Below are 16460 nucleotides of genomic sequence, written 5' to 3'. Positions count from 1 at the left end.
AAGAGAGCTAGGGGAGTGGAGATGATACATATATATGTACAAATGTCAAACTAAGCATTCCTAGGATAAAATCTGGTTGATAATAGTAGAATATTTTATTGTGGGATTTGATTTGTTAGTGTTTTGTTAAGACTTCTACATCCGTATTTACAGAGCTATTTACCTATAATTATTTCCTTACAATGTTATTATCAGGCTTGGGTATCATATGAGTTGGGGAGTATCTCTTCCTCTTTTTTTCTAAAAGTTTGTTTGGTATGAAACCAGAAGTTTGGTATCAATTTTTTTTTTCCTTAATTGAGAGAATTCACTAGTGAAATCAATGTGGAATTTTCTTTGTGAAGAGATACTTGACAGTAAATTTTATTTTTGGATACATATTTTGGTATTCAGATTCCCGGTTTCATCAATTGGGTAATTTATGTCTATTAAGAAATTTGTCCATTTCATCTAAGATTTTGAATTTATAAATGGGAGGTTGTGATATTTTTTATCCTTTTGATGACAGTGGGATTATCATAACATTCCATCTTTTATTTCTAATAAAAAGTTTATATTTTCTGTCTTCCTTGTTAAATCTTGATAGGCATTATCCAGTTTTATTAAACTTTTCTAACTTTTCTAACCAACTTTGACTTTGTTAATTTTCACTATTGTTTGTTTCTAATTTCACTGATTTTCACTTATTACTTTCTTTGGGTTTAATTTACTTACACCCTTAAGTTAGAAAATGGGTTCATTCATTTTAAGCCTTTTATCCTTTCTATTAAAACCATTGACAACTATAAATTTCCCTCTCTGCACTGCTTTAGGAGCACCCCATTTTTTTTTAATTTTTTATTTCTTTTCAGCGTAACAGTATTCATTGTTTTTGCACCACACCCAATGCTCCATGCAATCCGTGCCCTCTCTAATACCCACCACCTGGTTCCCCCAACCTCCCATCCCCCGCCCCTTCAAAACCCTCAGATTGTTTTTCAGAGTCCATAGTCTCTCATGGTTCACCTCCCCTTCCAATTTCCCCCAACTCCCTTCTCCTCTCTAACTCCCCTTGTCCTCCATGCTATTTGTTATGCTCCGCATATAAGTGAAACCATGTGATAATTGACTCTCTCTGCTTGACTTATTTCACTCAGCATAATCTCTTCCAGTCCCGTCCATGTTGCTACAAAAATTCATCCTTTCTGATGGAGGCATAATACTCCATAGTGTATATGGACCACATCTCTTTTATCCATTCGTCCATTGAAGGGCATCTTGGTTCTTTCCACAGTTTGGCGACTGTGGCCATTGCTGCTATAAACATTGGGGTACAGATGATCCTTCTTTTCACTACATCTGTATCTTTGGGGTAAATATCCAGTAGAGGAGCACCCCATTTTTTGATGCCTTTCATTTTCACTCTCATTTCTTTAAATATATTTTCTTTAAATGTATTTTCTAATTTCCTTTTTGACTGGTTATTTTGTGGTGATTAGTTTTATTTTCAAATATTTGGATCTTCTCTAGATGTAATTTTGTATTGATTTGTAATTTGATTTTGTTATGAGCAGAGAATATATTTTACATGATTTCACATTTAAAAAATTTCTTTAGGTTTTTTTTTATGGCTCAGCCTAAGTGTATCTTATGAAAGTTCAGTTTGCATTTATAGACAACGTAATTTTTGCAGACGTTGGGTGTAATGTTCTATAACTTCAGTTTGCTCAAGGTGGCTGGTAATGTCTCTGAAATCTTCTCCATCCTCACTGTTTTTGTGTCTAGTTGTTTTACCAAATATTGACTAAGGGGTGTTGAAATCTCCAGTTATGTTTGTGAATGTGTCTCCACTTCCCGTTGGTTCTGTCAGTGTTTTATGACTCTGTTATTAGACACATAGACATTTATTATCATTATGTCTCAACCCTATTTACATTATGAAATGTTTCTACCCCTGGTAATACTTCTTCTTATCTTGCAGCTTGCTTAGTCTGATATCTCAGCTTTCTTATTACTAGTATTTGCATGGTGTACCTTTTCCTATCATTCTCTTCAAACTATTTGTGCCTTTCTTTTTTATTTAATTTTTTATAATAAGACTTTTGTAATAATTATTTGGTATTACTTTTTTTTTTTAATCAAGTCTGACAGTCTACTTTTTAATTCCATTCCATTTGTGAGTATATAGTCCATTTACTTTTAATTTGGGACTGATTTGTTGCTGTGGGATTTCTGTTTATTTCATTTTATTTAGTTGATTTATTGTTCCTCTATAATGTTTTCCCTGCCCTTTTTTTTTTTTTTTTGAGAGTTAACCACATGGATTTTAGTTTCCAATTTTGATTCCTCTGTTGCCTTTTTAGCTGTACTTATTTGTGTTATATTTTTAGTAGTTGCTCTGTGGATTACAAGATGCAGCTATGAATTATCAGTCTACTTAGATATTACACTATTTCATATTTAATATAGAAATCTTGTGATAGTGTAGTTCCATATATTCCCTCATCCATCCTGCTATTGTTGTCATATTATACTACATTTATATATGATATAATCCTCACAATTCAGTGTTACAATTTCTCTTTAAACAAAATTTTTTGTCTTCCACTTCTAAAAAATTAAAAGAATAAATATTTATAGTTTTCTTAAATTATATATAACATTTCTGAGGATCTTTATTCCTTCCTGTAAGCCCAAATTACCTTCTAGTATTATTTCCCTTGAATTTTAAGAACTTATTTTTGTTTCGCTAGTGATGGTTTCTTCAGTCTTACTTACCTAAAAAATATTTATTTCATTTTCATTTTTGAAGAATGGTTAGCTGAATATATGCTTCGGGGCCAACAGTTCCCTTCTCATCCTCGCAACTCTTTATAGGTTTCCATTGTTCCTGGCCTGTATTATTTCTGGTGAGAAATCAGTGATAATTCATTTTGTTGCCTTCCTAAATATGTCTTGTTTTTTTTTTTTTTTTTCTGGCTGCTTTTCAAGATTTTTTTTTTAATTTTGTATTACAGCATTTGACTACAGAGTAACTAGATGTGTGTGTTTTTAAAAAGTATTTGCTTGGGTTTCTTTGAGTTCTCAGGATCTATAAGCTGGTACTTTCTAAGAAAATGGGAAGTTTTAAAATATTTTTCCCTGCCCTAGTTTTCTTTTCTCTTCTTTTAGTACTGAAATCTTTGGTATGTCTCATCTAATCTCTAAAATTCTGTTTATGTTTCTTCAGTCTTTATTCCCTTTGTTTTTCAGATTGAATAATTTGTATTGCTCTGTCATCAAGTTCACGGCCATGTTCTGCCATCTTGATCTGCTGTTATCTATCCAGCAAATTTCTTATTTCAGTATTGTAGTGTCCAACTGTATAATGTCCATTGGTATTTTTATATTTCTAGTATCTTTAAGATCCCATTTGTGTCAGCCTCCATGCGTGCATTTCCTCTAAATGCTTGAACATATTTATAATGCCTACTTTAAAGGTTAATTGTAATATATGGGTCATCTCTAGGTTGGTTTCCAAGGACTGTTCTTGTGGTTTTTGTTTTTATTTTCATGAGTATGTGCCACCATTTTCCATTTCTTTATCTATTTGGTAACTTTTTGATTGAATACAGGACATTGTGAATGATTATGTTATAGAGATTCTAGATTTGTTATGTTCCTCTGAATAATGTTTTAGTATATGGATATTGTGGCTGAACTCAAATTCCCAACTGTCTCCCTTGCTGCAGATACCAATGGAAATCTCTGCTTAGTTCTTTCAATTTGTAACTACTGTGATTTTATAGGATCTTCTCTGATGTCTTTTCTATGCCATGCATAGATGAGCAAAGAATTTTGAGTGAATTTTATATGAAGATTTTGGGGTTCATGCCTACTGCAGCTCTTCCTCAAACTTACTGGCTGATCTTCTAGTCCTAGACTCTATCCTCTGCTCCCTTAAGCTAGCCCAGTAAGGCTGTAACCTTGTACCACTTGAGCTGCACAGATGGGTGAACTCACTCAGACATAAAGCTACTAACTTGCCAGTCTTCTCTGCAAAATTTTGTCTCTCGAGGTAGATTCCTGTGTTTAATCCCTTTTGTCATCTTCCTAGTTGGTTTCTATTTACTGCTTTTAACAAATAATTGTCTTTGTACCATAAAATATTGTGGAAATAAAACATAGAATTTATTATTTATACAACAAAGTCAAACTTCTTACAGTGTGATACCATCAACTTTTGGCTAGATTACTATTCTCTAAAGAGATGTGTAGTTCAGACACACAATTATTTCATTTCAGATATAATTTTCAGAATTTTGAGGAAAACTCAAGTGCATGAAATCTATACTATTTCTATCTAAATATTTGGTAGTATCTGTTTACTTGGTTTTACAAATTGCTTTCATTTGCCAAATAGTAATATTTGACACCAAGGGTTTTTGCCTACTGTCTCCTTTATGCTTTCTTAGAAATAAGAATTAGAGAAAAAGATATCACATCTTCATCTCAAATATTTATGAGATTTGATTTGAGAGCAAGAGTTTTGAAAATCACTGAAAACAAGTATCGAGATGCTGGCTCAAGAACTAGAATAGCTCTTTAGTGACCCCTTTTAATGATCAAGCCATCAAGTCTTACAAGTAAAGCATGTTAGCCTCCATAGGCTTAATGCTTTTGGTGTTACAGCAAACTCCTAATAATGATGATTTCAGACTTATAAAATAGTCTTAATAATGCTGTTGCCCTACCACAAATCTTAAGAACTAAACCTACATAGTAAATTCTTTCTTTCTTTCTTTCTTTTTTTTTTAAACAGGATCCATGTTTAACAAGTTTATCATCGTCGTCCCTTAAAGAAAGTCTTGGAGATTCCTTTTCACCAGGATCTGGAGGAAAAGCATCCATAAAAGGTGGTTGTATCAAATTATTACATCTTAGTTTATGTGTGAACTCTGTACTGCTTAGAATCCTATTTGTAAAAGTAAGAATACATAGTTATAGGAATGACAGGCTTGTATTTGCCTCAAATTGTGTTATTTACTAACCATGTGATTTTAGATGCAGAACTAGACACAGTTCCAAGAGTAAAGTAACTAATCTCTCTGGCCCTGTATACTGATCTTATAATGGGGATCATAAGAGCAACCTACCCGACACAGTGGCCATCAGAACTAAATGGGTTAATGATACATGTAAAGCACAGGGAACAGTGTCATGGTAAGCATGCAGTAAGTGTGAGGGGTGATATATTTCTTTCCTTAGTCCTATGACTTAGAGCTTCATGAGAGCTAAAAAGGCATCGCTGTTTCTAGGACCAAGATGTGTAACATTTATTAAGTGCTTGCTGTGTAGTATAGTTTTTGTCATTTTACAGATGAGAAAAACTGAAGTGCAGAGATATTGAGAAACATACCCAAGGTCAGTAACGGAGCTGTAATTTGAATTTTTGGCTCCATAGTCGTTCTTTTTACTGAACACATTGATTAGCAGCTCTAAAGAATCCACTGATGGTACTTGGAGTCATGAGTGCTCTCCAGATGAACAGGTCTAACTCTATTACAAGATTATCTTAACTCCTGCTTACTGCAAAGCAGGTTTCAAAGATGGCTTTAATGAAAGCAGCAGAATTAAGACTTTGACAATAAAGAGACAAGGTTGGCCAGTAGGTGGCTCCGAGTAGAGCTGAGAGTTGGTGATTGATTTCTTTCTGTTGAACATTCCAAAGTGGGGCAGACAGAATAACAGAAGCAGTTCTGTGATAGCAAAATGGAATCTTCTCATGCCAGAGCCTGAGACTGACCTTTGGAGCACAGAAAGGATAAGCAGCAGGCTCACCTTTAGTGCCTGTTAATAAAGGCAGGCATCTTGGCAGGGATAAAGCTGTCTGGAGGATGGCTTTATTTGGTGTGATGAGTCTTCTGAAAGTGCATGGGTTCTTGGTTCCCCTACACCTATACAAGTTTACAGCGGTACTGATTGTGCCTCTGGTAACATAGAGATGTGTGCCTCCAGCTTACATAGCCTCTTGTCCCAGCTAAGAAGGCCAGACTTTGAATAGAATAGATATTGCCGGCCTACTTACTTGGTTTATCATCAACAGGAGCTTTTGGTGTGTCTTTTGCTTTAGGATAGTTATTCCATTTTTTTTACTCATATATTTTTTTCTAAGGGTTAGGTATGTCAAGTGTTTTTGTAGATTGAGTAGCCATTTTCTCTTTCATAGATCACTTTGGAGAAAAGTTTATTCAGGTTGAATACAATAGCTCTCCTTTATTGTATTCTGCAAGACAAAGAGTTTGTAAACACTCCTTTTAGTAGAAAGCAAATGAATCTGTTAATAGTTTGGAAGGGAGTTTTAGTTTTGTGACTCTGTCTCAAAATAGATCAAAATGAAGAACTCCCTGAAAACCACATGAGATCAAATGAAAATGAAGAGAATTCATTTTTGATAGACTTTGTCACTCCTCCAATTGAGAAATCCCAGGAAAGTCAAGTGATAACTGATGACCTTGAAGAAGAAAAGGAGAAAGCTGAACTGATGATGAATGACTTAACAGTTGATCCACCATTGTTGAAAGCTCAGAGTATCTTAGTATCTACTGATGCAACGGAGCCTTCAAAGGTATTTATATGAAATTATGTCTTTTATACTACAGTTTAAAACTCAAAATAGACCTTTTAAATATTTTATCTGCCACATTATGTACTTCTGAATTGTCTGTGGAAAACTCATCTTTTGATAATGACATATTGTCAGGTAGACAATAGAGTCAGTAGAGTTTTACTTCAGGGAAGGTTTACAGTGACTATAATAAAAGTATTTTCTTAAAAATTATCAAAGGCATATGATCATAATATACTCTTAAATATCTCAGAAATACAAACCCATAAGTGGGTAGGTTTCTATAGGTCTCCGTATTATAAAAATATAGCTATCTGGAATAACTTCTGAGGTTTTGAATTAGTGAAAGTTATTCTTTTAGGTATCATTTTTAAACATTTTACAAATTTTAAGGAAAATCCTTAAGACATGTTATCACCATCTTGCTTACTTAAAAGGATGGACAGGATTATTATCACAAACATTATTATTACTATTATTACCTTGAGAACCAGATTTTTGGTGTGTAGGATTACTTGTCAATGTACTATAATGTGCCAGGAAACTGTAGTCTTTTTAAATTTATGGTACAGCACTTTTAGTCTTTATTCCTCTTGAATTTAGTCTTTATTCCTTATAGCTATAGTTAGCTGGTGGCTATGTATACCTAATCTTGGGGAAGGTAACAGTGCTAGTTGAAAATCTGTGGTTGAGGAGGACTTTTATAATACAGAATATTAGTGCTTTGTATTATAATTTATGGAGATGGTTCATTAAACCATGCTACAGTTATATTGTTCCTAACCACTTTCTTCAGGAAAAGTCACTTATGCCAAGTTAGTGATGTGCTTACATCTGTGGTCTCACTTCACTGATCTGTCTGTGTAAAGTAGAGAAGTTACTCCTTAAAAAGAAAAAGCATATTCTGGAACTTACAGACAGGACCCTAGAAATGTCTAATAGCAGCAATTCTCAATAACAACAGGCAATTTTGTATAAAAAGTAAGAGCATAACATTCCGTTTGATTGAATCCTTGGCTTTATCCTTACTCTGTCCTGAGGGATCTTCCTCAAGTCTAAATCACATCACTTCCCTGCTAAGGTCTCGATTGGATTGTCATCAGAAGAATAAAATGCAAACTCCTTCCCACATCCTCACGACCTCACACCATTCTTCTCTGACTATATATTCATCCACTCTCACTGCCATTCGCTGTGCATTGGCGTCATTCACTTTCTGTTTCTCAAAATTATCAAGCTCTTTCCCTTCTCAGGCTCTTAGTACTTACTGCTTCTTTCTTCCCACAGACCTTCCTTCATGCGGGCCCCCTTTTCCCCATGATTTTTCTTAACACTGCTGTCAAGACCTCAGGGAGGCCAGGGGCACCTGGGTGGCTCAGTGGGTTAAGCCTCTGGCTTCGGCTCAGGTCATGATCTCAGGGTCCTGGGATCGAGCTCCGCATCAGGCTCTCTTCTCTGCTCAGCAGAGAGCCTCCTTTTCCCCCTCTCTCTGCCTGCCTCTCTGCCCACTTGTGATCTCTGTCTGTCAAATAAATAAATAATTTAAAAAAAAAAAAAAAAAGACCTCACGGAGGCCTTTCCTGGTCATTGTCATTAACATAACCCCTCATCCTAGTCACACTCACTGGACCCTAGTTTATCTCCACCATGACTCACATTTGGTTTTGTGTTTCATGTCCGTCAACCCTTTCTAAAATGTGGTATCCTTATTAGTTTCCAGTAGCTGCTGTACTTGACACATAGTAGATGCTCTAAAAGCATTGATTTCCTGGCCTCTAGGTAGGTAACTATGACAGTTACAGTGAGTAATCCATCTGTGGTATTTTCTCTTTAATAGAAAACAATTGAAGATAGGAATATGAAGACTAAAAAGTCAACAAATACTAGAGCCTCCAGTGCATCTGGCAGGTAATAAAGCTGTCGTTATCCCTCATTAATGAGTGTACATTCCAATGAAGCTAGTTTTAATTTAACTTCTGTAAAGTGAATTTCATTTGATATTATTTGATTTTCTTTAAACTCCCATCTCATGAACTGAATGAGGTCATTACTTCGTGATAAAACTCCTCAGTTGATCATATTCTTTTATGAAAAGGAGTTGGTTAGGTGTTCTCTATGCTCTGCATTGTTCCTAGGATGGAGTTTCTGTCCTGTTTTTCCTGAGACAGTACATATCAGTAATAAAGCTGAAGTCCAACATTATACTTCTTTATTAAACACCTTTGTCCCACACATGAAAATTGTACTTAAAACCTCGAGGTTCTGTGGACTAAGTTGGTTTCTTGAGATGAGAAGACTCCATATTGTTTCATTCACACTGATGACAACGAATGCCTAACTCATAAATGATAATCAGAACCTTCTCAGTCTTTTCAATTACCATAAATCAAATAAAACTAGAGTCTGCAAACTTTAACTGTAAATTGCCAGTTAGTACATGTGTTGGACTCTGTAGGCCGTATGGTCTCCGTTGTAGCTACTCAGTTCTGCTGGTGTAGCAGGGGAATAGTTGTGGTGCAGTAAACTTAAGAAATAAATAGACTGTACCAAACTGGATCATGGGTCATATTTTCCTGCCAACCCCTGAAATAGAGGATGCTGTTCTAACTTTATATTTAGAGTTGTTTATTGTAACAAAATGATACAAGAGACTTAAAATCTACTTTATTAATACTTTTATTTCCGTGTAACTTGAGATGTAGTCCATTTTTCTTGAAAATGTTCTAATTATAAATATCTTGAAAGAGCATCCATTTGAAGCTCTTAGTAGATGAAGAAAAAACTATCATTATTTTCCTATTTTATCATCACTTTCAAAATACTTATAATTTATTAATTTACAATATAATTTCAAATGTAGTAGTTGTGAATTCTAGTGAATTTTTCTTCTTCCAAGTATAACTAATATTTTCTGTTGATTTATTTGGATCTTTTCAGATTAATGACCCCTGAGTTCTTAAAGAAATCTAATTCTGTAAGGAGACCTCCGTCAACAACTACCTCTTCTCACTATTTAGGGACTTTGAAAGTCTTGGACCAAAAGCCCTTACAGAAACAGAACATAGAACCTGAAAGAGCAGACAGCATAAGGGCAGCTGTTTATCAGGTAAAAAGGAAAACGTATAACAAAAAATGAAGAACTGATCACGTAATAAGATTACCTGTTTACCAAGGAATGAAAAGAACCTATCAGAAATGATGGCTTAATACTTAATTTACTAGGAAAGATGTTCTTTTATAATACCTGAGCAACCCAGAGGTTTTTTTTGTTTTACTAGAATACTTCCTTCCAAGCTTTGCTGAACCGATCATGGTTGTTTAAGAGAATATGCCATAGCAACTTATGAAAATACGATAAAAGCAAAAATACTGTTAAGGTCTATACATGTTTTTATACTTTTTCTCCTTAAAATGTATATTGTTAAGAACACAAAGAGTTTTAATTTTTTCCTGAGACTTTGCATTAAGCTTACACAGAACAAGACTTTTCCTGATTTTTTTTTCACAGTTCCCAAAGACATCCTTTTTTTTTTTTTTTTTTTTGTCTTGTTTGTTTTACAAAATAGTACACTTTAGAAAATTATACTTGTAAATTTTGGAGAAAAATGTTAATTTATGTAGCCATTATGTTCAATCTTCAAAGTCTGTTAAAACTAAGATAAGTTTTATTTTCTTAACTCATCTTTATATATTAGAATATTATCAGAAAAAGAAAAGTGATATTGGTTTATATAGAATTTCTACATTTTGTATTTTGCTTTTTTAAAATTTCTTAGGTGCTCGTGTGGCTCAGTTGGTTAAGTGTTTGCCTTCAGTTCAGGTCATAATCGAGTCCCACATCAGGCTCCCTGCTCAGTGGGGCGTCTGCTTCTCCCTCTGTCCCTCCCCCCTGCTTGTTTTCTCTCTCTCTCTTTCACTCCCTCTCCCATTTTCAAATAAATAAAATCGTAAAATAAAATTTCTATCAAATATTTCAGAAATGAATAAGAATTCTGAGTCATTTGGGAAACTGAATATTATATACTTTTTTCTTGTTTTCACAGGAGTGGTTAGAAAAGAAAAATGTGTATTTACATGAAATGCACAGAATTAAAAGGATCGAAAGTGAAAACTTAAGGATCCAAAATGAACAGGTATTCTGAAATATAGAAATGGAAAATATTCTGGGTTTTTAAGTTAGTAAAATATCTCTGAGTAACATTTCTAAATCCACTGTTTTTTAAATGGCAAAATAACATGGATATATAAGAATTGATTATTGGTTTTATTTCTCTGGCACTTCATACATTTTTAGTTTGATATAAATATAACCATCTCACATGAAAACAGATATGCAGAGATTTCTGATTTTTGTATGTGTGGAATATATTCGACACTACTGATTTAGGAACTTACTATTACTTGTGACTACCTTCTCACTCTTATTTACTTACCTTTTCACTGTTAAAAATTGACTTCAGTCTTACAACTTAGCCAGGAACATAAAGGATCAGCAGATATGAACCTCCATTTTTCCTCTTTTCCATCTTGAATTTTACATGTGTCCTTAAGACTAACACCTATGGAGGGGTGCCTGGGTGGCTCAGTGGGTTAAAGCCTCTGCCTTGGGCTCAGGTCATGATCTCAGGGTCCTGGGATCGAGCCCCACATTGGGCTCTCTGCTTAGCAGGAAACCTACGTCCCTCTTTCTTTCTCTCCCTACTTGTGATCTCTGTCTGTCAAATAAATAAATAAAATCTTTAAAAAAAAAAAGAAAAAGACTAACGCCTTTGGGGGAAAAAAAATACTAACGCCCATGTGAGCTCTTGACTGGTATCCTTCCCACTTACTAGAGGTGGACTCTTATTTTACTCTGGCCTGTACTTCAGTCTCTACCTCTAACTCCTGCTGGTGGTCCATAACATGCTTAGTTCCCTCCCGACTTCTGAGTTAGAAGCCCTTCCCTCTGCTGTCCAGTAGTAAAGGGATTCAGAAGGAAACCGGGTTCCCCAATGCCTGGTACTGCATGGAGAAGCATGCAGGGGTGTGCCTGCATCCCCATCAGCAGTTCTGCGGCCTTAGATGGCTGAGCTCCGAGCCTGACACCTTCTCCTGTCATCGTCCATCACAACTCGCTGAGGTGGCTTGTACCTTTACTTCTAAAGTGTGTTTTTTTATAAGACTTCATGTCGTTTAGCATTAAGCAATAAGGCAGAGAATATAATGGGTTTAGATGGAGGTAAGTCAAGTAATAACATACTTACCATACCCTCATCTACATTTTTCTCAGTTTGGCACCGAGTTTCAGCATCCCGGCTGTGTTTATTTCGTAACAGTTTTATGCTTTGATGTCAGTCAAAATTCAGGTTCAAAGCAAAGATCCAGGGCTTTCTGCAGGACTTGGCCAGTTGAGTTCACTCTTACTTTATAAGCCTGAAACTTCCCTGATATTTTCCTTGTAATGGAATGTTTTATTCTGAGCATTTTGCAGTAGCACTCAGGCCATTATAGTTCATTTTGATAACGTTTGTTTAGTAGGCTTCCAAAAAAGAGTTCTTTCCCATGAATAGCAGATCAGTATCTAATAAACGGGTTTAGAAAAGGACATTTTAAACTGCAATGAATAATTCCGATAATACTTTTTTTCTAAATCCACTTGTCTCAACCATTCTAAAAAAATTACCTGCCCTGAACAACAAAGTCTAGAAATGACGATGATGAAGGGAATTCAACACAATCTGTATGTGTCTGTATCTGCCGCTGTCTGTCCACTTGTTTATATGTCTGTCTCTTATTTTTTGAAACAGAAAAGAGCTGCTAAGCGAGAAGAAGCATTAGCATCCTTTGAGGCCTGGAAGGCTATGAAAGAAAAGGAAGCAAAGAAAATAGCTGCCCAAAAAAGGCTTGAGGCCAAAAACAAGAAGAAAACAGAGGAAGAAAATGCCGTGAGAAAGGAAGAAGCACTGCAGGTACTCGGCGGCATGATTTTGCCTTCTCTGACTACTGGAGATTAGTGACTAGCTCTGGCTCTCCTTATTGATCATTTTCACGGTTAATAAGAAAATCATTGTGTACTTTTTCAGGCCTTTGAACGATGGAAAGAGAAAAAGATGGAATATCTTAGAGAGAAAAATAAAAAGGAGAGAGAATATGAAAGAGCAAAGAAGCAGAAAGAGGAGGAGACGATTGCTGAGAAAAGGAAAGATAACCTAACCGCTGTTGAGAAATGGTAATCCCAAATGAGAGCTATTTGATAGTTTCCAAGTGAATAACACTTTAAGGCTCTTGAAAAGGTTATTTGCTTGAAATTTACTAAAGCATTGCCATCTCATTATTGCAAAGCTATATTCAGGAATCTTTATTCCATCCTCCCCTTTAACCATCCAGTGTTCTGTAATATCCTACATAGGAATGAAAAGAAGGATGCTTTTTTCAAAGAAAAGGAGAAAGAGAAAATAAATGAGAAAAGAAGAGAAGAACTGAAAAGAGCAGAGAAAAAAGATAAAGATAAGCAAGCTATTGATGAATATGAAAAATGGCTGGTAGGTATTGTCTGTTAATGCACTTGTGTCTTGTGAATGCACTTTATTCGTGACTTTTCCATCCAGTTCTTTTTGTCTCTGCCTACTGACCATTTTTACCTGAAGCTGCCTTGTGGAATCTTGTTCTCTCCCTGTGTCCATCCTATTGTCTTCGATTTACTCATTTCTGTTGATGCTAAACTCTTTCCTCAAGCACTCAAATGTCAGGCAGAATATTCTTCGTTATCTGCATCCTGACATTCATTTACTTACCAATCACGCCTGTTCTTCCTTTGCAATGACTGTTACGTCTGAAATCATGGAGAGCTGACAAGTGCATTGCTGACGGTATGCCAGGCTATTTTAGGTGGGACTCGTCATGACACATAGTAATACAGGATTGAATAGTGAGAAAGTTACTCCATTTTTTAAATTCTCTTTTGATCTTTCTAATGACCTCAAGGAGAAGGTTTCATTTTGGTGTTTTTTAATGAAAGAAAGTAAGTAGAAAGTGTGGGAGGAAAATGTCTAGCTGGACTTAACATTATTTTGTTTTTTGTATTTTTTGTTTGTTTTAATGTACTTATGTTTATGGTCACTTTTCATTGATGTTAAGCAAAATACCATTTTCTGGCTTAAAATATCATTATAAATATGCATGTTTATCAATATTTGGCTAAGAATGCATTCCTATGAATAAGTACTTTATATATGAATTGGTGACACATTCATATGAGTGGTTAGCACGTCCCATGTTGCAGCAACCAAAACGTGTAAAATTGCTCCGCTGGGTTTGGGATCCAGTAGGGTTTCTTTCCAGTAGGAATGGTTGTCTACCTTTTTTTTTTTTTAATCCACATCCATCTGCTAGTTAAAAATATCATCCAGGGAATTTTGTGGTTGTATTTCTCTGGTTAGGACTGAACGTGAGCAGCTTTTCATTTGTATAAGGGCCTTTTATAATTTTTTGTGGAAACTGTTAATTCATAGACTTTCCACATTTTTCTGTTGGTCTTTTTCTTCTTGATTTTTAGAAGCTTGTTTAAGTATTAGGGAAATTAACCCATCATTTCTGGTAGGAGTTACAACTACTTTTTCCCCATTGTTTTGTTGGTTTCTAAGCTTTGCATATAGTATTTTATGTCATGAAGAACTGATTTTTATTTTCTGGTGTCAAATATATCAATCTTTTAGGTTCTGATTTTCAAGCATAATTGAAAAGGCTTTCTTTATAACTTGAGGCTAAAAGAAGTACTCCCATTTTTCTTCTAATAACTTTATAATTTTAATATCTTGACATTTTAACATTTGATCAGCTTGTAATTTACCTTGATAATAGTGGGGTATATGATTCTGATGTTATTTTTTCCAAATGCATCTCCTATGAAATAGCCTATCTTTTATTTTATATTTTTATTAAAGAAATACATTTTTTATTTTAAATTTTTATTAAAAAATTATATATTTTATATAAAAGATATTTTATATCTTTTATTCATTGATTTGAGGTACTGCCTTTATTATATGATACCTTCCCAGATTTTAGGGTCAATTTCTTGACTTTCTGTCCCATTGGTCAATATCAAATCTCATGGTACATATTCCAGCACTGTACTGTCTCATTATCAGGGCTTCATATGTTTTCGTATCTGTTTTGGTTAATCTTTCTTCCTAGCATGTCTTTCAAAGTATTTCTGACTGTTACTGTTTACTTTTTCACATCAGCTTTAGAACCAACAGTAGCTAGAGAGGCATGCAGGACACAAAGCAGTCTATTTAAAGATAGGGTAAAAAGATGAAGCACTTAGGAATAAACTTAAGAAATGTACAAGACCACTATGAAGAAAATTTTAGAATACTCCTGCCGGACACAAATAAAGACTTGAGAACATGGATCCAAACTGCTCTTGGATAGAAACACTCAGTCTTAAAATGACGTTATAGATGTCCGTGCTTCCTAAAGTAGTTTACAAATGTAATGCAATCCTAATAAATAGGACAAAAGAATTTCTTCTTGTTTATGTATTGATTTTAGTGCTACTTTATGCTAAGTCCATGCAGAAAAACAGTAAGAAAAAAAAGTGATCAGAATTGGTTGGATGGTTTGAATGAAAAAGGTAGTGTTTCATGATGGCTTCCTTAAACTCTTAAATAGTCCTTGGTTCAAGAAAAATTAAAACTCGGGGCACCTGGGTGGCTCAGTGGGTTAAGCCTCTGCCTTCAGCTCGGGTCATGATCTTGGAGTCCTGGGATCGAGCCCCGCACTGGACTCTCTGCTCAGCAGGGAGCCTGCTTCTCCCTCTCTCTCTGCCTGCCTCTCTGCCTACTTGTGATCTCTCTCTCTGTCCAATAAATATATAAAATTTAAAAAAAAAGAAAAATTAAAACTTCTTCTATCAAGGAAGCATATACCAACTGTGCTATATCACTTAGGGCAACTAAATTGACATTTTTTCAGTTTTATTTTCACATACTTTTGATGATGGGAATAGAATTTTCTTAATGACTAAGTCACTGTTAGGTACATTATGTTTTATTACAGTATTTGGCCACTTTCTTATTCTAATCAGTCCTCTGGAGAACAAAAACTTATCAAAGATGAAAATAACTTGTTTTGATATGTAGTACAACCTTGACAAATATCATGCTACTTATAAAAACATCCAGTCACATTACAGATCTAGTCCTCCAACTTGCCAATTTCTTATTGCAGTTTGTTTCTAGAAAGAATGGAAAAATACTCCCATATGGAAATCTAAGAACTTCAACTTTAATGTAAAGTTAAACATCTCAAACTTTTGTTATAAAACCTGCTTTAAGTAATGAGCATTGGATGGGTTATCGTTTTAGGGGAAAGTTATAGTCAAAGATCAGTAAGACTCTCTTCTTTATGCTGGTTCCCAGATTAATGAATAGTTACCATTAATAAGAAAATGAGTAAAAAATTCACACTCCAAAAAACAGTACTCAAAAGGACTGTTTAACAAGATTCATTTAATGATTACTCCAGATAACCTTTTTGATCATCTTAATCGATATTAAGGTTGATAATTAGTTGCCTGTTTCCTATTCTGGCTTTCTTAGCACCTACTTTTAAGAGCAGACTTGTTTCATGTTTCCCTCTCTCTCCCCATGTGAAATGGAATGGACAAAAAGAGGTATGTGCAGTCAGTTTCTGTGGACTCAGCCCCACACTGCTTTTCTGCTCCCTAGCTAGAGGGTGTGCCGCTCTCTAAGATACTTCAGTGTTTAACAGAGACCCAGTTACAGTTTTTTGTTGTTGTTGCTGTTTTTTTCTTAGTTAGGATTATGAAAGGAGAATCACTCTTTGCTTTAGTAGGAATAGCAAGCATGGGGCAAAATGTTAAGACAGT

The 16460-nt window shown here is 34.9% G+C and overlaps 1 protein-coding gene across 2 annotated transcripts in view; it reads left to right on the top strand.

Annotated features, from left to right (window-relative positions):
- Window positions 1–16460, top strand: part of MAP9 (microtubule associated protein 9) — a 32716-nt gene that overhangs the window by 11687 nt on the left and 4569 nt on the right. The window contains exons 5-12 of one of the 2 annotated variants that reach the window (XM_032862869.1): window positions 4781–4874; window positions 6348–6586; window positions 8424–8494; window positions 9524–9692; window positions 10630–10719; window positions 12373–12534; window positions 12649–12794; window positions 12975–13107. In XM_032862869.1, the coding sequence (XP_032718760.1) occupies window positions 4781–4874; window positions 6348–6586; window positions 8424–8494; window positions 9524–9692; window positions 10630–10719; window positions 12373–12534; window positions 12649–12794; window positions 12975–13107 (1104 nt within the window). The remainder of the gene's footprint in view (window positions 1–4780; window positions 4875–6347; window positions 6587–8423; window positions 8495–9523; window positions 9693–10629; window positions 10720–12372; window positions 12535–12648; window positions 12795–12974; window positions 13108–16460) is intronic. The other variant, XM_032862877.1, reaches the window with a different exon arrangement.

The sequence above is a fragment of the Lontra canadensis genome, unplaced genomic scaffold (genome assembly GCF_010015895.1).
Source record: "Lontra canadensis isolate GAN:19392208 unplaced genomic scaffold, GSC_riverotter_1.0 scaffold1, whole genome shotgun sequence".
Lineage (NCBI taxonomy): Eukaryota > Metazoa > Chordata > Mammalia > Carnivora > Mustelidae > Lontra > Lontra canadensis.
This window is presented reverse-complemented; position numbering and strand designations above follow the sequence as displayed.